We start from the raw sequence: 21793 nt of genomic DNA, 5'->3' as shown, positions 1-21793 counted from the left end.
CGCATGAACGACGCTATATGTATACATATATTAGGGGTGGGTGCGGTGTATGTGCATAAATACGAATCAAAGTAGATGTTTTTCTCATTAATTAATACACTTTCAGGAGGTTCCTGCAATGTTCGGTGTATTACATTTTTTTGTCGCAAAGCAAATTCCATAAAAAAAATTTCACGAGACCATTTGCGATGGCGTGGAGGGTAGGGGAGGGTAGGGGAGGGTGGGTGAGGGCCTCTTGGTGCTGACGTCACTGTGGAGCCGCTCACGGAAGCGGCGCGCGGCCCCTTTAACAAGCGCGCTCGATGTCACGACGCCGTGCGCGCCGCGTGCGCGGATCGGCTCGTTCGCTCTCAACCCCACGTCACCTACCACGGAGAACCACCACCACCACCAGCAGCACCACCACCAGCAGCACCACCACCACCACCAGCAGCACCACCACCACCACCAGCAGCAGCACCACCAGCAGCACCACCACCACCAGCAGCAGCAGCACCAGCAGCAGCGGCAGTGGCGGCTGCTGGCAGGAACGGACCACTTCGACACAACGGCGTCTGGTGATTGTTGTGAGGTTCGTGTCGGAGCCACAGTCCCGCACGTAGCAGTAGCAGCAGCAGCGTCAGCAGCGTCCTGCGCGAACGTACGGGCCGCTTGTTGTGAGACACCACTGCACGTGTGTCCGTGCGCGTTCACGCGTTCGTGTCTATCGGTATGTGCCTTTGTTAGACAGAGCCTTTTCGAAAATTCACTGCTGGATGAAGGATAATCTACCGCCCCCACGCTGTGTGTCGGTCATGGGTGGGTGGTGAGGATGGGGTGGGTGGGGGGTGAGGATGGGGTGGGTGGGGGGTGTTTGACCATACTTCACCACGCTGGTCAGCGCAGGTTTGGTGACGGGGGGGGGGGGGTCAATCACCGTGTTCAGATTTCGTTCGCCACTGATGTTAGCCGTGGCTGCGAATCGAAACTCAGCTCGCCGGGTTCGGAGCGCAAGTATGGTTACTGCTGCGTGTGTGTTTGTGTACATCAGAGCACACGTGTCTGTGTGTGTGTGTCTGTCTGTGTCTGTCTGTCTGTGTCTGTCTGTCTGTGTCTGTCTGTGTGTGTGAGGAGCGGTGGTGTAGCGGTTAGCGCTTCGCTGCGCTACGAACCTGGCGACCCGGGTTCGATTCCCACTCACAACCAAAATCAGTGACGATTCTCTGAACCGGTCCTAGGCCTCCCCTAGGTCGACTCAGCCTCCAATGCGTACCTGGTGCTGTGTGTAAACATCGCCACTGGGGAGACAAAGGCGGCCGGCCGTGGTGCTGGCCACCCAACCGGCTCGTGTGCCGTTCTGGCCTTAATAGGTGCTCGCAAACAGCGCTTGCCCCAACAATCTGTTACAGGCTACACGTGGGGAGATCTTTGTCTTTTTGTGAGAGAGAGAGAGATTTATGTATTTGCTTCTCTCGCCTCCAGCTTCTGTGATGATTCTTCTCCTACGTTTGGTGGAAGAGGCTCACGGTGGCCTTGTCAGTGCGTCGAGCCGGCAACGCTGACGATCGGCGCTTCGCGTTTTCGTCTTTTGAGTCCTGGTTTGCGCCCGCTGATTTTTAGTCGAGGTTGCTGTTTGTGGCGATTCGATTGTGTCGACCGATAGATACACCGTGTTTGACAGCAAATAATAATAATGATGATGATTCTAGATTTGAAGTTTTCGTGACTGCAAGGATCCATACTCTTAGTTTTTTTCGGTAAGTCACGTAGGTAAAAAAATATAAAATAAATTAAAATAATGATGATGCCCTCTTATTTATCACGGAAAGCCTCGCCTGGGTCTCGAATGGGACACCACGCTTGTCAGGAGGATGCTGCATTGGTTTGTTTGGTCAGTTCCATTCATGAGAGTTTGGCAAGAGAGAACACATCCGGTGAGACCCGGATTGACGTGGAGGGGGGGGGGGAATAACGCTCAAAGCTCCGCACAGATGGATTCAATAATCCATCGCGACACTGACATCTCCTAGCCACCTCGCAGGTATCACGCGACAATCATTGTTCGATTATATATATGGGATTGTAGAGTAAATTGCCATCAACTGGCTTTAGGCGATCAATACATATTTAAAGGATGTTGAACTGATAAGTTGATTTACAGTAATAGGTTTAGTGCAGATCTCTGGTATGCACGTGTTGACGTGGGTATTGCAGAGGCGCGCTTTCGTTTATAACGTGGGCCGTGCGGGTTTTTGTCGACCAGTGGCGTGTGTCTGTTGTGTTTTGAAGAAGTCGACATGTGAGACGAGAGGAATAAATAAATACGGAAAGGAACGCGGGTACCCCGATGCTGACCACTTGCTGACCGCTGCTGACTTGCTGTCTGCTGCCGTTTAAAGCGAGACAAATCGAGTGAAAAATGTGCAGGCCGGGTGAGCGAAAGCAGCTGAGGAGGAGAGGTGAGGAGACGGAATCGATGACCGTAGACGGGGTGGACGCCGAGGAGAGGCAAAGGGTAGAGCGGAGGAAAGGTGGCAGCGGCAGAGACGAGGTCACAGAGTTCAAGTTCATGTATTAGGTATAGCCCTGTGAGCCATTCGGCTCTTGAATCGGGTGCAACCGCAACAAACAAAAAACAAAAACATGAACAAGAAAACATCTTAAAGTGAATATGTGACTAAGTGCAAACAGAAAATCCAAGAAAAGACAGCAAAATATTGCAGAAAAAATACCGTACACCAACGCTGTGTGCAAAAATCCCAGTGGGATGCAAGTCAAACAACAACAACCACAAGACAACTTAGATTAAGGCCATCAGTCTAACTCTGTACTACAACAAAGGGGGCGGGTGGGGGGGCACGGCTGGACAGGGAGGCAACTCGGGAAAGGAATCGGAACCAGAATTTAGACTGCTGGAGGAGCTATGAAGCCACTGTGAGCGAGTCACAGTGGCACACAGTACAACGACAAAAACGATAGGAGTGCAAAATAGAGAAAGGGGTAAACAAGTCACAAAAATGTAATAATCATTAAACTAAACTTTGTAAACTTTTTTTTTACCAGGCACAGGGGATCCCTGCAACTACGAACCTAATTGGCTCCTGTACGACGGTCGCAAGTCGAACCCCCGTTTCCCATAGGGCACAATGTTGCACATTGGGGTTACGTTCCTGGAAACCCATTGCATACCATAAAAATACCCAAATTGACCACGAAAATAAATGAAAATAAACCTAACAAACATTCATTGTAACGTAACTTTTACAAACATTCATTAAGTAAAAATGTGCATCACATTTTCTCTTTTCAAACATAGCAAAAGGTGATTTTTCTTTCTAAATTTTCTTAAAATTTAGAAAAAAAGTCAAGAGGGTTACAAAACAGATGGTGCGTGCGCTCTATACGCAGCTACAACCTGTCTGGTTAATCTGTACATACGCATCCATAATACAGGGTTTTTTGGGGGGGTTAGATTGCGTAAATATATAAATGTGTCATTAAACCCGCCACCACCCGACGCAGCCAATTAGTAAGGTTTGTCACGGAAACAGAACACGCCAATTCGTCACTAAAAAAAGAAGGATTTCTCCACAGATTAAAGTTGCGCATTTTGATGTGACGTCACATTTCTCAAACCCCCCCCCCCCTCGTCACACATCGTCACAAATGTCTGACCCCCCCCCCGCGCCCCATGTGCATGGCGTCATTTATGGACGGCCCCTATTCCCATGATTTCTTCTCGGGATATTTAAAAGGCAATTGGACTGACGCAAGGCAGGAAGGAAGGAGACAGCGAGTGAGGCCTCATCTCCAGCAGTGGGAGGTTGTTACAGGCTGCCAAAGACGACGACAGCAAACATTTGCTATGATCGGTTTTTTTTTCGAAACGGAAGATCGCAGACAACGTCGCGGGTGGCGTCTGTCCCGTCCCGTCCGTCCGTCCGTGCAGGAAAGCCAGGATGCACTTACCGCCCGCCCGGGACGTTTGTTTTCAATCCCGTCGGGTCAACCTTGTGGGGCCGGTTTCTCTGTAACTCGATATATGTCCCTGTTGACTCGAGCAACCCGTGGCACACGAGGTATGTGTGTGTGTGCAGTGACCCTATGAGGGTTTGGTGACAGCCACAAACGAGAGCTCACACTCTCTCTCTCAAGTTTAGGGTAGTGGTGGGTGAGGGGAGAGGGCTGGAGGCGTTTGACCCCCTAATTTGCCTTCACGATTTTTTGTGCATTTTTCTTCCTTTAACCTTGACTCCCCCTCCCCCCCAGTTACTTCCTCTACAGCACGGGGTATGTGTGCAAGGGTTCGATTCACGCCCTCGGCCAACATTGGTGACGATTGTCTGAACCGGTCCTGGGGCCTCCCCTAGGTCGACTCAGCCTCAAATGAGTACCTGGTGCGGTGTGTGAACACCGCCACTTAGGGAGACAAAGGCGGCCGGGCGTGGTGCCGGTCGCCCACCCCCTTAGTGGCCTGTGTTGGCCTTCACAGGTGCTGCTCACTAACAGCACTTGCCCCAAAAAATACCATAAGGCTATACGGGAGATCTTTGTCTGTGCATCGGTATGTCTGGCTATGCACATGCGGAGAGAAGTTGTGCTTCCGTGTTGCAATGGCAGTCTTGGTTTGTGAAGAAGAAAACATTTCATGAACGCGTTATCGTCACCCTCGTTAACAGCGATGGTCAATCCACTGCTGGATGAAGGCCTCCCCACGTTGCTACCGTCTGCCGTGATCTCCCGCGTACTTGGTTCGCTACATTTTTTTATTCAATGAAAATTAATGCAACGAAAGTAATTTGCTCGTGTTTTTTTTATGTATATAAAACATAACGTCATGTTTTAGCCGAGTAGTCGGGAAAAATGCTTTTAACTGCTTCGTCACTGAAATCGGATGTTGACGAAAATCAGCTTGGCTTCTTTTCACCCACTGATATTCTGATGGAAACATTTGCCCATTCATCGATCGCATTCATTCACAGCCCTTGGTAGATCCACTGCTGGATGACGGCCTCCGGACGCTGTAAGTTTTTCTCACCTGTACCGTCGCCACCACGCTGGTCAGTGTGGGTTTGGTGAAGGTAGGGGAGCCAGGTCCAGGACCCGGTTAGGATATCTCTCGCAACTGATTGTCACTGTCGCCGGGAATCTAACTCGAGGTTGTGGTTGGGTTCATCGCGCGGTCGTGTACCGACCACTCCGCGCTCACCCCACACGCTCCCCAAGGTTGTTTCTAAACGTCAAAGTGGCTTGCTGCTCAAATGAGGAGTTGACGCCAGTGGTGGAAATTCCACATATAATGTGTAAGTGGGGGGCAAAATCTCTCCGGAGAACAATCGCGGGTGACTTTCACACAAAGTGGTGCTCGTTTTATCGACCCTGGTAGGAATGATGGGCCGAGTCAACTCCCAACCGTGATGTGAGTGTTGCTTTCGAGTTGATGCAACTGCTTTGTTGAGCTTTCATTTGTGGCCCAGTCACTTCTGACAAAGAAACTAGTAGCTCAGTGGGCTTTACCTGGTAAAATAAATACATTTAAAAGTTACATTTATTTGGTGATTTGCTACACATTCCTCTACTTTGCACTTCTGTCCTGTTTGTTGTATTGTTTGTTGTTGTAACTTTCTGACCGGCCCCTAATGGACATCTGTGAAAAAGAGCTTTATTGCTCTTCGGATTCCTCCAGTGAAAATAAAGATTCTGATTCTGATATCGATATCGTTTTGCTGCCTCCGTTTAGAAAATGACACCGCCGACACGGCTGCAAAGAAGCTGACGATCCTGAGCCGCCGGAGGTGGCAGGGGGCGGCGGGGAGGGCGGTACGGCCGTGCAGAGACAGCATGCCGATGAAACTCGCTCCCTTCAAGCCGACGCTATGCTGCCTCCTGGCGCTGCTCGTCCATGCCAAGGGGGCCGCGTTGTCCCCCGTCGCCAAGGACTTCTGCGTCGTGGGCGCCGGGCCATCCGGCCTGCAGATGGGCTACTACCTCGAGCAGTCCCGGCGAGATTACGTCATCCTGGAGAGAAGTGGTGCCCCGGGTCCCTTCTTCGCCCTGTATCCGCGGCACCGCAAGCTCATCAGCATCAACAAGCGGCACACGGGCAAGCGCAACAAAGAGTTCAACCTTCGCCACGACTGGAACTCCCTGCTGAGCCACGACGAGACGATGCTCTTCCGCCACTATTCCCGAGACTTTTTCCCGCACGCCGACGACATGGTGCGATACCTGAGCGATTACGCCAAGCGGTTCCGCCTGAATGTGCGCTACAACACGAACGTGACCGAGATCAGGGCCACGGCAGACAGCAGCGCCTGGAACGGACACCGCTTTGTCCTCGGGGACCAGAGTGGCAACGAGTGGCGGTGCCAGTAAGTGGAGCGGTTCTTTCCCACCCACCCACCCACCCCCCGTGCATCCGAAGCTTTTGCGAGACACGGGCATTGTGCCACGGGCGGCCCTATCGCGACGTTCGGCCGCTGCCGGGCGAGGGCCCTCGCTACGCCGTGTGTGTCGTGGAGAGGCGGGGGGGGGGTTCTATGAATGTACAGTGTCACGCCGGTGGGCGTGGGTTGGGGAAAGCGGGGAGCATAAACTAAACTATTTAAACTATTTTTATTTTACCAGATAAAGCCCACTGGAGCTATGAGGATCTTTTTCAGAAGCTTCCTGGCCACAAAATGATAGCTCAATGAACCGGCTTCCCGCGTGGACATTTATCGCAGCCGAATACTCCGGACCACACGTCGATTCTAAATGTGGAGTGGAAAAACCGGAGGGCCCAGAGAAAAATCCACATGATCACAGGGGGGAGAGAAAACATGCAAACTCCAAATATAGCAGGCGTCCGGGTCGGGATTGAACCCACGATCTCCTGTATACCAGGCGAGGTAGTTAACATCTCACCACCATGGCACCCCGGACGTGGCAGCAGAGGGCCGTACGACGATGGGTTTTGTTGAACTGCCCTCTCCCAGCCACAGTGTAGCTCTGCAGCAGCCTCTAATACCTGCTTTATGCGTGAACTAATAGACCAGCGTGGCTAAATATGATCAAAGAACCCCAAGGCGGAGGAGGGCTTCATCCAGCAGTAGATGTGTGTGTGGCTGATGTTGATGTGCATCAGCCAGTCATCTCGGTCATCTCAGTCAGTCAACCCGTGGCACCTGGGTCTGCCCTGTGACCTCCTGCCAGCGGGCGTTCGACACTTCACGTGGCTTCAATGTGCACCTGGCCTGGCACAAACGTCGTGGTGACGTCACCGGCACTTAGTGGCGGTTGTTGTGGAGCAGCAACTATAATTTTACGTTGAGGTGGTTGAGCCAGATGATTGCGTCAGGAGTAGCCGAGCGGCAAATCGCCTAGCCTACGCCACCTTCATGTTTGTGAATGGAGCATTGAGTCGTTATGTGTCCCATGGTTCTGTTCCGGATGGCCAGAGTCGCATACTCACACCGCCAGAGTGTTTAATTTTTCTGCATCGAGTATCTGCATCTGCCACAGTTTGCGTGTGGATACGGCTCAGGGTTTTGGCCCATACGCTTCGTGGAAGATCGAAGCCAGGGATGTTATAAGTCGGGTCTCCCACGAGGAGGCGTTTGCGACTTTTAATGATTCATCAATTTAACGAGAGAAAAGAATGTCTGACTTCTCTCTGTTAAGTCGCATGCCCGCGCATGGAATTTGGCAGTGTTGCCTCTGTAGATTATTTCCGTAGTTATGCAAGGATTTTTTTTTTCTACATAGATTGATCACGGTAATATATTTACTGTACCTTGGTCCGCTGTGTCACATCCGTAACAAGGCGATGCAGTGAGATTACATAAACGTCCGGCGAATTTAAAAATTGTGTTTTACATGGTTCGTGCCATTATTACTGCGCTGCTAATTTCCAGACAGGAACGAGGGCATGAACAAACGATTTCAATTCGCCTTTGGCCATTTAAATGTTCGTGGTGGGGGGGGGGGGGGCATTGGGGGTGCTGCCCTGGTCGATCATAAATTCAATATTGAGCCGCATTATGAATTTATATTTGCACAAAAAGAAAAGATGCTTTTATCTCAAATGTCCGCTAACGGTTATGCGTGCATATTTTATTCACAATGCTTAACTGAAAACGTCATGTGTCGCGAATATAAATTGTCGTATTTGTAATCTGTTGTATGAAATTAACATGATTGCCTGCTCTTAAAAATCACGCTTTAGCGTTCTTGAATGCTCACCATTAAAATAGTCCGTGAAGGTAATTCTCTTCGAGTTGTTTAAAGGCACGAGGTTCAAAGGTGCAACCCTCCAGTTGCCAAGAGGTGGAAATAAAAACTATTTAAAAATAGATATTCTTACTTTACCAGGTTAAGGTCCACTGAGCTACGTAGTTTTATTTTTTCAGAAGCAACGTGGCTATCAGAAATTATAACTCGATGAAGTGGCTTATCATCAGGTGGAAATGTATAATAGCCAAATACTCTAAACACGTTGATTACAAATGTGGAGAAAAATCCATGCGACGACAGGGAAACGGAGAGACACGCAAACTCCAAATACACAGGCGTCAAGTTTGGGATCAAACCCACAACCTCCTGTATATCAGTCGAGGTCGATAACATCTCTCCACCGTGGCGCTTCAATAAAATCCTCATCTGTTCTGGGTGGCCACAGTCGCACACTGCCAGAGGGTTTAATTTTCCATTTGTGCAATGAGTCTCTCCATGTGCTGCTGCCATGGTTTGCGTGTCGATGCCTCGTAGAAGATCGAAGCCAGTGATCTCGTTGCGTCGGGGTCTTTCAAGCGGTGGTGTTTGCGACTGCTAATGGTTGATTAACGGGAGTAGAGAATGTTCGACTTCTCTATCTGTTAAATCGCATGCCCGCGCATGCAATTTGGCAGGATTGGGATCGAACCCACAACCTCCTGTGTACACCAGGTGAGGCGGCAGACCTACTTTCCCCTCGGAACTGTATCCGCCTGCGGTAATCAATAGGCAGGTGGATGTTATGTTTTAGTCGTTTTTTTATATTATCAATTGTTTTTTTGCATCTGCCAGGGTTCTGTTGGTGGCCACGGGCATGTGGCTGCCCAGAGTTCCCCAGTTCATCGGCTCGGAGCTGGTGGAGGGCTACGAAGACGTGTCGGTGAACCCGAGTGACTTCGAGGGTCAGAGCGTGCTGATCCTGGGCCGGGGGAACTCCGCGTTCGAGACGGCCGACAACATCATGGGCTCCACCAACCTCGTGCACATGCTGGGCCGATCCCACCTTCGCCTCTCCTGGGCCACGCACTACGTCGGAGACCTCAGGTCAGCTTCACAAGCCAATGGCCAAGCCTCGACTGCAACCGTGCAGATAACGCTCGATTCTTTTCGTGGGAAGATCATCTGGGAGGGGGGCTTTTTAGGTGTTTTTATTTTTTGGGCTCACGATTTGCAGGCCCCGAGGGTTCCAAACTGCCTAAGCGTAAAAAAACCCACTGGCGACACGTTCTTACTCTTTACCCCTGTGTTGTATCGGTCAACGACGGCAACGACGACTACGGATTGCGGCGCCCCCCCCCCTCCCCCCCACCTTTAACCTCATTCCGTTCCTCTATCACGTGGCCTCACCTCTTCTTCATTGCCCTCTTCCCTCCCCTCGCCCCTCCCTCCCCTATAGCCCTTTTGTGACACCGCCCCCCCTCCCACCACGTGCCCTCTGGTGGGCTCGCTCATTCCCCGGCCCTTGCACTGCCCCTGCCGTCTAAATCCGCCTTTTTCAAACGATGTAAAGTGCCTTGAGGCACGGCGCTCCATAAATCCGAAATAAGACAAATAACCTTAAAGTACCCGTCGACGTTAAACATGCCGTGTGTTTGTTTATATTCTCTCTGCCCCCCCACCCCTGCCCTTCCCCCGCTCCCTTCTCCACTCATCTCCCCCTCCCTTAAGTGATCCCCCAGACACCTTTGCCCGGTCCCGGATCTGAGGGCATCTGGCGTCGGGTTTGTCGCTCGCGAGCGATTTGTGCGCTTGCCTCCCCGGCCTTCGTGTTCTGTATCGGCCTCTTGAGTAAATAAAAAAATAGAATAAAAGTATAACCCGTAAAAACAAAGTTTTTCACTATAAATCCTTTATATGCGTGGTGGCTCTCGTCCTCTCGTCCTCTGGCTTGAGATGGCTGCCACCTATGGGTCAGATGATTGCATTGCACCATTAAGCAATTGGTAATTAAATATAATATTTTTGTCCTAAAAAGTGTAACATTTTGGAAAAAAAAATTCACGAACATTAATTGTCACGCACAACGAGTCTTTGTGGAAAATGTCAGCTCGATTGGATCACGGGAAGTGGGTTAAAAAACGACCGAAAGATTTGCACGGTCCTAAGCAAGCAAGCGAACTTAATATAAAGGATTTAAAAAACCAATGCCGTGGCATATTTGCAAAAGAAGACTAAGGCCCACTGTGTGCTGGCATCATGCTCCCAAGTTTTCCCAAATTGAAAAATTGCCTGCATATTACTTATTGTAAAACACATCGATTGTCCCCCCCCCCCAACCCCTGCTGCAGCGAAAACTTAGCAGGACCCTCCTGCGAATGTCTCCAGTATCAGTGACGCTTTAATGAGTAAACGGATGTAATAATAATAATTATCCGTTTTTTTTTATTTTATCCCAGCCATTCTGCTTCCCCCATTACCCTGGCTAACCAATCGAGAGCCAGCTGTGTTTTGCACATCTGTCAATGAGAGCGCGTTCAGGGTGCCTCGTTGCCAACAAACCTCGATAATTGCGGCGCAAAATGTTTTCCACTCCGGTGTTAAACGCAAGCCCCACGTGGCTCCTTCGCGCGCTGGGAGGTTATTCACAGCTCGCATGATGGCCCATTTATGCCCTCGGTGCTTTAATTGCCGCTATTCTGCAGGGAGTAGTGGATGCCAAGTGTGAATTTCTGCTCGTGATTTCGCTCGGTGGCTCCAAATGTTGGAGTGCGCGGTCGAGTTCCTCGCATTCAGAAGGTTGCGAGTTCAAATCCTGGCAGAGGTTGACCCAGCCTAACATCCCTCGTCGCTCAATAAAATCAGTAATATGAGGAAATCAACATTGGTTGTCCTTTATAGAGAGACTTTTGCGAGGTCAAATCCTTGTAGAGGTTGACCCGGTTATTTAATCATCCCTCGTCGGCCAATAAAATTTGTACCACTTTGTGAGGAAGTCAACAATGATTCTCCTTGGGAGAGATTTTGCTCCTGCCACAGCACTGTGCAATTTCCACCACTGGCGCGGAGCTATAAGCCGGAGATGAGCTCCACCTCATTGCTAATTTGGATCGGTGCGAGGCAGAGCTGGGTCAACATTTCACCCACCAACCAATACAAACTGTGGCCAGGAGTCGAACTTGGATCGGTGGGTTTGTAGCGCAATGCGCTGACCTTTACGCCACAGCTCAACATTATTTTTTTGCCAAAAAAAAAACGCCCTTTAACAATTACTTTGGCCATCCCCCACAAATCGGGCCCCTACTGTCTCCTGCGCCGACATTCCGGCCCTCCGCCCCGCTGTGCCTCCGCAGAGCCATCAACAATGGCCTGCTGGACACGTACCAACTCAAGTCCCTCGACGGTTTGCTGGAGGCGCCCATGGAGGCCATGGCGGTGGTGCGCAATCGGCAGGGGAAGCTGCGCGTTCTGTTGCACGACGCGGACGGGAGGAAGTCGCTGACGAATGGCGGCCACTCGAAAATTATCGACCCCAGCAAGAACAAGGACAACTTCTCCCTCCGCGAGCCGTACGACCGCATCGTCCGCTGCCTGGGCTTTGAATTTGACTTCTCGATTTTTCACAGGTATGCCAAAGTGTTGGCTCGCGTTTTTGCCGTTGTTTTTTATAAACACGAATGGGCACCGTGTTCTCTGGACCATGAGGTGCAATTTTGTCTCTGTGTTTGTTTTACATGCCCAAGTTGGGGGGTGATGCTTCTAACAACTTGCTGTTTGTTTTAGTGCGTGACCAGATTTGTCAAACTTTATTGACAACCGGGCATGTGCGTCTAACTTTTTGGCGCATCTAACTTTTCGGAGCGTCTTATAATGCGGCGAATACGGGTACGTGGTTTCCGTGACGCAAGCGGCGCAATTACATTTCTCCGGTAATACCAAGTGCATTTCATCTCTGGGAAGTTTCGATGCAGTCTCTTGTATGGATCTTCTGACAAAAGCTAATTATCTGTGTCTCGTAGAAGTTGACATCGCACGTCTCGTGCGTCGGTAGAGGTGGTGCTTTTCACAGAAAAGTTATCGGCAGCCAAATTAATTTCTGTGTTTGCAATTTTTTGAAATGGACAGACCTATAATTGGTTTGTGCAGTGTGTGCATTTGGGAATTCGCATCATCGCATAGCGTGGTTGGGGTTCTCGATAAGGGAAATGGATTTGAAAGTAATTTAAAACTCAGTATTAAAACGATTAGCGAAGTAAAATTGTAGTGTTATTTTCGCCGCTTATGCAAAAGCTAGATTGCAAGATAATTAGTCTTTTGGTTACCTGTGAGGTTTTCAAATCATGAAAATGTATTGCCAAAATGTTATTTTGAGAAGCAGTCTCAAAGAGCTTCCACTCTGTTGTGCTGCGAAGGATTTCCCTTTACTGCCAGATAAGTAAATGTGCGTTTTAATACTTGTATTTTCCCTAAGCTAGGAGTGTGTGCGCACATTCTTCCATCAACGCGTATTGCAGTGAATCCACGGCAAAGCAGATTACGTTTTCGAAATATGTCACTTGCCAGTTTTTGTTGTTTCAACCTTTCTCAAAATGTCTTTCAATTTAGCTCGACAAAGACCAAAGCTGGATCAGGTCAGAAGAAAAAATACCCAAAGATAAAGGCAGACTACGAATCGCCCACCACGAGAGGGATGTTTTTCATTGGCACGATCAGCCACTCGGTAGACCACAGAAAGTCAGCCGGCGGCTTTATCCACGGCTTCCGCTACACAGGTGAGTGGACACCGAAGCCGCGGTGGTAATTCAACGAGCGATCATTTTTAGCGCAACTATGGTATTCTCTGTGGATAGCACAATGCCCCCCGTGAATCCCTGCAATCCGAAGTTTTTAATACCCGTTGGAACCTTTTGGCGTCATCTGGTCCAACACCATGTGAGACTAGGCTCTAAGGAAAGCTGTCTCGGGTGTGGACCAATCAACTTCAAGGACAGTGCATACATTATCAGAGTTATGTTTTTTGTTTGCATTATGGCTGCAGGTATTGTGGTCTATGCAAACATGACTCCTCGTAAAAAAAAGGTGTCCGTTTTGTTTCCAGATAAAAGGGTAAAAAAACAATTATCATATTTTTAATTCCCGGCCATAAATTCAACAATAACATTATGATACTCGGCCTATTGGCGGGGAAGCGTTGTCGAGCACCAGCCGCGCTTATGATTTGTTGAGTTTGGGGCGACCCCCGCCCCCCCCGGCTTACCCTCCACTTACCTTCCCCCCTCACTTCCTCCACCATACAAGCCGGGGACTTTCCACCCCCTTTTTTTCCCCTTTTACTTTCTCATACATCCCCCCCCTCCCCCCTCCCCCCTCCTCAGGTTATCTGTCTCTTCCCCCCCCCCCGCCTCATCAACCAGGATGCGTCTGGTACATGGGGCCTGGTGGATATTCGCGTGCGGTTGTCTTATTTTTGTCGCCCAACATTCTGCAGTGGCCCTTTGTTATTGTTTACAACAAAAATCTAATACAAAAATATTTAGACAAAAAAAACAAGAATATAATTATTTCAACTTGTAAATGCGCCGCGCGGCATTCGCGCATTCTCGACAAGAGAGGGGGAACGACTCGGAGGCGCGAGGAACCACAGACAAGCGGGAAGGCACCCAGGCCGGGAGTCGGCGCCAACAATTGTTGCCCAAGCTCTCTGGTCCTCTGTGTATGAAGGCGTTTATAGTCAAGTAATGAGTGTTCGATGCGGGAGGAAACCGGAGCAACGGGGGTTTCCTCGTCGATCGACACGCATTGAGCAATTCTTCTCTCAAGCTCTCTGGCTATCGTCAGAAGTCGCAGTAGTAGTAGTAGTGCGTGGCGAAAGCCTGTTAACGCTTCGACGTCGCAGACCCAAGGCCCAGACAACCACACTTGGAATCGCGAGCGTCCGCGAAAGGCGCGCGCGCACGCGTTGACTTGTTCGTGTGAACGCGTGGGCGAGCTCAGCCAGGGCCGTGTTCCGCTCAATGGAGTGGCGGTACCACGGGGTGCCCTGGCCGTCGCAGACTCTGCCGTCCTCGCTGCTCCTCGCCACGGTCGCGCGGCGGATTAACGAGGCCTCGGGGCCCTACCAGATGTTCAGCGTGCTGGGGGACCTCGCCCTGCTCAAACGGTGAGAGGATCCAGCGTCCTTCACTCTCGGCGTAGACTGAGGGTGGCCACAGTCTCACCGTAGCTGAAGCGTCTGCATCGGCTGTCTGCGCTTAATTGCAAATCAATTTTTCAGTCACCGTGAGTGAGGTGGATCTGCTAGTTGAGGGGTCAGACTGCTGAGAATCCTGGCTTGAATCCAGGCAGTCACGCCCTGTGATTTAACTTGGGTTGTCGAGTGTAGCGGGTTGATCGTCCTAGCCTGGTCACCAATGACTTGGTTGTACACTTCAAATAATGTCCAGCTCTGAGACTTAGATATCCGTTTTGTCGGTGTTGCTCTGCATGACGTCTGAGAGCTCCATTTCGTTCCCGTTCATTCCCCGAAGAAGCTCACCGTAACCGTTGGGCCGCGTGCCATTCGGCACACCCCCAAAATGCACACTGGAGAGCTCCCCGCAGCATCACATCCGTGCAGACAGCCCCCCCCCCCCCCCTCGCGATGCCGCAGCACGGCAGCGTTTGTCGAACGAGGGCTTGGCGCCCCCTTCGCTGTCCTTGTCCAGTGACGGCGCCGAGTTCGAGTATCTGGAGGAGTACCCCATCGCGGCCCTGCCGGCGCTGACCGCGAACACGGGCAAGTCGGCAGAGGGCGGCCTGCTGGTCGTCAACATGGAGTACGGCAAGAACTTCTCGGGACCCGGGGAGGACGTGTTCCGCACGAACCGCGCCGTCGGGGCGCCCCTCGACGCCTGGCGCTCCAACTTCCTCCACCCCGTCGTCTACTATTACGAGCGGCTGCCCACCGGTAGGAGCCACGGCCTGCCTCGGAGGCTCCTGGAGGCCCCCGAGGGCCCATTGTTGTGGGTCCCCCATCGTTTGTGCGAGGACCGGAGGAAAATTGCTACTTTTGCATCCCCCCCACCCACCCCACCCACGCTCATGAAGGTGCAAGACAATTATGCAGGTGCTGTTTTATTCTCATATTCCTGCAGTAGTTTTTTTAGCAGGGGGAAGTCTTGCTGTGTGTAATCCCAATTGAATAATTTTAAAGCAACTTTCCAAATTTGGCGAAAATTTGGAGCAGGGACACCAGTTAATAATGGCCTACTCTTTTTGAATGGTGTCATGGGATATTTAACGTCCACTGCAAAGTGAACAGCACGTTGTATTTTCAAGTTAATACACGTGAAATTTAGATATTAACCAGGGCAGCCTGCCGGACTCGAATCGCGACCCTCTGCAAAAAGCGTGGAATGGGTTACCAAGTTACTTGGTAGAGGCGTGGCCCGGATAAATAAAAAACACACCTCAAAAGCAGAGAATGACTGTGAAAATGTGGAATGTCTCGAGTGTTTTATTATCTCTTCAAGTGATCGTTCTACTTGCCAACCCATTTGCGGTTTATGTGGGCACAAAGTTACGGACTCCCCGACGAGTGAGGAGTATCTAAGACTAAACAAAACAGCATGCACATGAACGCTATTTTTTTCTTCACTTTTATATTTTTTCCTATAAAATGCCACGCTTTTAATCCGCAAGCCCGGCGCAAATCCTCCCACGGATGCTCGAAACTCACCTCCTGCGGGATACTCTCCCGCCTGCCCTCTGCACCCCACTGTCGACAATTCCCTCGGCAGAGTCGGAAATGAGGAGGAGGCCCAAGAAGTGGCCGCTCCCTCGGCCGGACGCCATCCACCACATGGTCGAGGACTTCCTCACCGACTGGAGCGCTCCCAACACTCATCTGCTGCCACTGCGCCGATTCCTGGAGGCCTGCCTGCACAGAGACCTGCGCAGCTACTTTGCGGGTAGATGACGCACGCGCAACCCTAAGGAGTATAATGTTTTGATTTAAAGCTTTCGTGACTGCAGGGATTCATCTTCTTGGTTCTTTCGGTAAAGGCACGTAGAAGGGAAATAATAAAATAATAAAAATAGAACATAATAAAATACAATTATTCATAGCTTTCGTGACTGCAGGGATTCATCTTCTTGGTTCTTTCGGTAAAGTCACGTAGAAGGGAAATAATAAAATAATAAATATATAACATAATAAGATACAATTCTCACGACGTTTCGGCCACAACGCAAGCAGCCGTCCTCAGGTGAAGAACAGGTCTGTCGGAAAGACAGCAAGAAGGAGTATAATGTTTGTTGTTGCTTGTCGTTTTTGTTTTTAACATTGCTGCGAGAAGTAACAAGCTGTAGTGGTTTCAGGGCATGGGCAGAGTTTGTGGAGGAGGGGGGGCACGGGGTGGGGGTTAAGACCCATCCCAAACCTGGGCACCTTTATTAATTCACTAACCTTTTGGCCATCCAAGGACGGGTGTATATTTCAGTAAATCTGAAATATTCAATAGAGAAATTGTTGAACTCATGATTATTAATGAGGGGGGGGGGGGTGCGGTATGTTGAGTGAGCGACCTTCTTGCGCGTTCGTGTAAATTTCCACGCGGGCATGAATATTAATGAAGGGGGTGGGGGGGCTCTTTTGCAGTGACATCACGCACGGATGTAGCACTGTGCTGCGTATATAAATTTTTACCGTCACTTTCTGTAAAGAAAGGTCATATTTGAAGCGACTTTGCGTAATACATGATTTAATTCAGCTCGACCTTCCTCTGCGTAAGTGTAAAAATCCACCGAATCATGAATATTAATTAGATGGGGGCGGGCCTCATGTGGAGTGACGTCACGTGGAGGGGGTGGGCCTCATGTGGAGTGACGTCACGCACGGGACACACATATTCTTGGCTCATTATATAAGTAATTTTCAGTAGTTAAGATAATAACATAATGAATTATATGCACCGGCGATTCCTAATGTGAGGGGACAAAGTTAACCCCCCCGCCCTCCACCCAAGTATAGAAGTCAAACTCCGCCTATGCTGCAGGCGTCACTCACGTGTACCGATTGATACGAACCGCACGAGCAGGGAAAGCGCGGACCAGTGCATTTCGGAATCGACTCCTGTCCGCGGATCGGCCCACCCCTGGTGTTGGTGATTCCGTTGGGCCATTTGTTCGACCACGGCGGACTGCTGTGCGCATCTCGAAGCCCTCAGTCGCTACGTCTCTCTGGGCCTCTCTGTGCCATGTGCCCGCGAAGAAGGGCCCTCTTTGTCGCGTCGTTGACCAGTGCGTCGAGTTGTTTTTGTACTACTTTGCCGCGCGAGAGATCGGAATGGATGATTCTCGTCCCATGACGTCACACCGCGAGCACAATCGTGATGAAAGTTCCACAAAAAAAACACGCAACACGCATTTCTTCGTTTCTGCTTCATTTGTGAGACTTGACATCGTGACAACTCGTACAGTCGGCTGGAGAGAATATGGAAGGGGGTGAAGCGATCCATCCATAACTTTCACTCAACATAGCTTCGGTGCATTCTGCGGCATTTACCTCATTAAGAAAATAAAATTGATTTGCAGTCACCCGCGAAGGGTTCCGCGCTAAGTCTCGAGAATTTGTTGCATCTTCCCGCAGCGTTGCATCCGGCGCCGCCTTGCCAAGATCAGACTGCACGCGAACCTGGATTCCGTTTGGCGCGTATAATGTTGCGTCAGAACCTGTTTTGACGATCAGGGATGCACGCATCGGTTGACAGCTCGCTTTGCCAAACCCAAAATGAGGGGGGTGCGCACATCACGGTCGACACTGTACGATTCGGTGTGCAACGGCCTTAACGCTGGAACGGCAAACGTCAACGGGACGATGTGAGCTCTCGGACGTGGTTTCGGGTTTGCACCGCATGTTGCTTAGCGCGATTGTCCGACGTTTCGCTCCGTGTGGCTGGAAGCTTTTTCAGGGGTCGGAATGACGCATGAAGGTATGTACGTTGAACTTCTTTCTCACCGTACATAGCCAACCGTGCCAATCGGAGGTTGCTAGGTGGAAAGACAACAAACTAAACACGAAAAGCAGTTCTGAAGAAATGTGTTTTTACATTTAGAATTAAAAGCATATGGCTCCAGTGGCTTCCTAATGATGACAAAGCAAAAGTCGCGGCAACGTGGAGCGAAACAACAATCACGACGAACATCGAACGACACGACCTATGAACCAGAGGTCGCAAACGGGTTTTGATTCCTTACCCGTACCCAGCCGCACCAGGGTCGCAAACGGGTACCCGTACCCTACCCGATACCCGGCCGGATACGGGTAGCCGGGTATCGGGTAGGGTACGGGTATCGGGTACCCGATTGTGACCTCTGGGATGAAGCCATGTTGCAGGCACGGGTGGGTTGATTCTAGGAACTTTAATTGTGAGAAGAGACAAAACGTTGTGAAATGAGTGACAAACGGTTATTGACCAGTGACTCACGGCCTACCCGTACCCGGCCGCACCAGGGTCGCAAACGGGTATCGGGTAGGGTACGGGTATCGGGTACCCGATTGCGACCTCTGCTATGAACACACATCCGGAGGGCAATACGGTACAACCACGACATACCTACGCAGTCGTATTCCAACTCGCGTTGTTATTAACAACAACACGCAACTAGAGTTTGCTCAGCACGGGACACAGTACGGAGTGAGAATAATGGCGCCATTGCACCACCGCAATTAGAGCATAGACCATCACTAGAACTCCGGTCACACTCCGCGCGGCCATCGGACAAAGACGGTCGCTGCATCGCGCTGCTATCAGATGCGCTTCTGCGATCCTATGGAATGCTCTTCCTTACGATATTCAGAAGCCACTGGAGCTATACACTATTAAATAATCTTGATTGAAACCCCATTTCTTTATAACTGCTTGTTGTGTTTAGTTTGCTGTCCTGCCCCCCCGCACGTCCCATTAGCACAGTTGTCAACGTATGGTACAAAAGAAGTTCTACATTTGGCACGTGATGATATTGCTGGCGGTGCGTGGCGCTATTGCTGCGGTGCGTGACGCGATTGCGGTGGTGCCGTGTGCAGAGTCGTGCTTCAAGATGGCCTTGACGAGTCAGCAGTCGCCGCTCTCCTGCCAGCAGGGCTACTCGGAGGGGCGCTCGCTGACCACCGACGGCCTCGTGTAGCACTGCCGCCGCTCCACAGACATCTGGCAGTTTGTTTGTACCCACAGCTGGGGGGCCATGCCATTGCGAGCACTTGGAACGGCTGAATTTTTTTGGCAGGAGCGCTACATCACGGCCGCTTGCAGGACGGGGTTCATCGGAGCCAAAACAAAAAGAAACGTGGCGCAACGTTGCATTGGGTGACATCGCCGTCGGCGGCGCAAAGACATTTTAAAATAGTTACACGATGGAAATAATTGGTGAATGTGATTTTTTTTTTTTTTTTACGATTTCCCTTCTAAATCTGAAACGTTAAAACTCGCCAAACTCATTCTTCGTCTACAACCGTTATTTCCAAGCGGTACAATCTGTGCGCGGGTGTCCCTTGCATCACGGACGCAGTGGGATTCTCCTTCTCTCGACACGTATATATATTTTTTTATCTGCCGATGATCAAATAATCTTGAAGCCTTTTCGGGTTTGACCCTGCTTACCACTCGAATGGGGTAACCGCCGGTACAGTACGGGACGCACGCCAGGCATTGCGGAAGGCAATCACCGAGGCAGCGGGCTGCACGGTGGCCGGTGAGATGGCAGTACAGCGATGGGGGCTCGGCACGCATAGGGGCCGAATGCATTTCGTCTGCGAGTGGATTTTGTAAAAAAAAGAAAAATGTCCAACTCTGAATCTCGGCACTCGTATGCGTGGTTGGTTTTCCTCCGGGTACTGCTCCGGCGTCGTCCCACGTCGTCGCTTTAAGATGTTCTGTGTTCATATTTTGTTTGTTGCAGGTTGCACCCGACTTAAGAGCCGCATGGCTCACAGGGCTATACCTAATAAATGAACTTGAACGTGAAGGCCAATCACTCATGAGTGGAATTGGCCCAAACGTACCAATGCAGGACCCTCCTGAAAAAGGGTCTTGAGGCTTTTCCGGGTAAATTATTGTGATTTTTATTGTTGTAACGAATCGAAGGCCTATATTTACTGTGTGTCGACTGATTTTCTGGAGTCTCTGTTAGCTCATTTTTGATACTCATTTATTTATATAATTATATAAACGTTACTATATATTAAAGTCTTGTTTGTATATACGTTACCTATCTGTGTATAAATCTGCTTTCATCTATACGTTGTTGTTTTTTATTGCGTATTCTCTAACAACCCGATCATGGGTATGCCAAGCTGAGAGATGCAATTGTATTCCGATGCCGTCTGAAAATCAAATTGTGTGCACGCGATAATAAACTTTGCCTGCGTGCCTGAGATGTATTATTTCTGCCTTCAAACTTCTCGCCACATCAACGGTGAACTAAGTACATTACCCTGTACTGTCGCGCAATAATAATGTGACTGAATCCACACGTTGAAATTTACATGAGGCCAACATTAATTTTCTCATCTTTCAAGACGTTGTCTGTGTCAAAGGTGTATTCACGCGGACGTCGCTCAAAACTCAGCTCATAGATTGAGGGAAGGCGTCCAGCAAGAAGCCAGGTTTTTTATGGTTTACGGAAGCGAGCAGAGATTAGTCTGAGTCCATATTCTTAGGTTTTTTCGGTAAAGTCACGAAGTAAAAAAATTAAATTAATAATACTTTTATTAATTTTAATTTTTTACCTACGTGACTTTACCGAAAATACCTAAGAATATGAATCCTTGCAGTCACGAAAGCTTCAAATCTAGAATTAGTCTGAGTGTAAACAATATTTGAGGCAAGAGTGTATCTATTACTGTAGGAATCGGACAGCTGTTTTGAAACGAATGGAAACGAATGCTGAAATTGTGTGGCAAGCCAGGATGTGCGCGCAGCAGAAGGTCTGGTAGAGACCACGGCAGGCAGGGAAGTGTCGTAGGTATGATCGGCTAAAAAAGAGTTTAGCCGGGTGGGATGTTTGCAGAATGGGAGAATGGCCATTTTCCGAGACAGACATTGGAATGGTCTTCACGAGTCCGTTGACCAACGGGGGGAAGTCGACCTAACCCCAGGTGGTGGTGGTGGTGGCGGTGGGACACTGTGGGGGCAAATCTCGGAGGTCCACACGTCCAATCGGCATCATCTACGGCATCTAGCGCAGAGGGTGCAACGCATTGGCGAGCCGGAGGTTTGCACCGATGGCTTTGGCCACGATGATCATGTCTTATGTCTCAATCAACTACGACTAGTTGAAGGCCCTCCCCCCCCCCCCTCTCTCGCCGTGTCGGCCACTGGGGGTTCTTTGACCATACTTCGCCACGCTGCTCGGGACGGGGCGCACAGCACCGATAGGTAGAAATTCAGTCACTGCCTGGCCGCAGTGGTTCTTAATCCCAGTAAACATTGAACGTTGGCGTGTGTACTTGGTTCTCCGCGTTTGCGATGTAACTTCAGTTTTTTTAAGTTTCATTTATTTGGTATAGCCCCGTGAGCCATTCGGCTCTTGAATCGGGTGCAACTGCAACAACAAATAAACAAAAGAAAACATGAACAAGAAAGCA

General features: G+C 50.0%; 1 protein-coding gene across 1 annotated transcript; it reads left to right on the top strand.

Annotated features, from left to right (window-relative positions):
* Positions 1-295: 295 nt before the first annotated feature.
* On the top strand, positions 296-20675 carry FOXRED2 (FAD dependent oxidoreductase domain containing 2). Its single transcript, XM_061549500.1, has 9 exons — positions 296-571; positions 5720-6350; positions 9025-9276; positions 11523-11795; positions 12775-12941; positions 14164-14329; positions 14874-15115; positions 15948-16118; positions 19235-20675. The coding sequence occupies exons 2-9, from the start codon at positions 5821-5823 to the stop codon at positions 19333-19335; spliced, it is 1902 nt and encodes a 633-aa protein (XP_061405484.1). The 5' UTR covers positions 296-571; positions 5720-5820; the 3' UTR covers positions 19336-20675.
* The last annotated feature ends 1118 nt before the right edge of the window (positions 20676-21793 follow it).

Source organism: Lethenteron reissneri, chromosome 10 (genome assembly GCF_015708825.2).
Source record: "Lethenteron reissneri isolate LAM-NWPU_2019-01 chromosome 10, ASM1570882v1, whole genome shotgun sequence".
In the NCBI taxonomy this organism is placed as follows: Eukaryota; Metazoa; Chordata; class Hyperoartia; order Petromyzontiformes; family Petromyzontidae; genus Lethenteron; species Lethenteron reissneri.
This window is presented reverse-complemented; position numbering and strand designations above follow the sequence as displayed.

Excerpts from the sequence above, each read along its gene's own strand:
- FOXRED2 (XM_061549500.1), top strand. The coding sequence starts at position 5,821 with ATGCCGATGAAACTCGCTCCCTTCAAGCCGACGCTATGCTGCCTCCTG. Across the intron at positions 12,942-14,163 it reads CCACGGCTTCCGCTACACAG|CCAGGGCCGTGTTCCGCTCA; the intron begins GTGAGTGGACAC and ends GGGCGAGCTCAG. Across the intron at positions 16,119-19,234 it reads CCTGCGCAGCTACTTTGCGG|AGTCGTGCTTCAAGATGGCC; the intron begins GTAGATGACGCA and ends TGCCGTGTGCAG.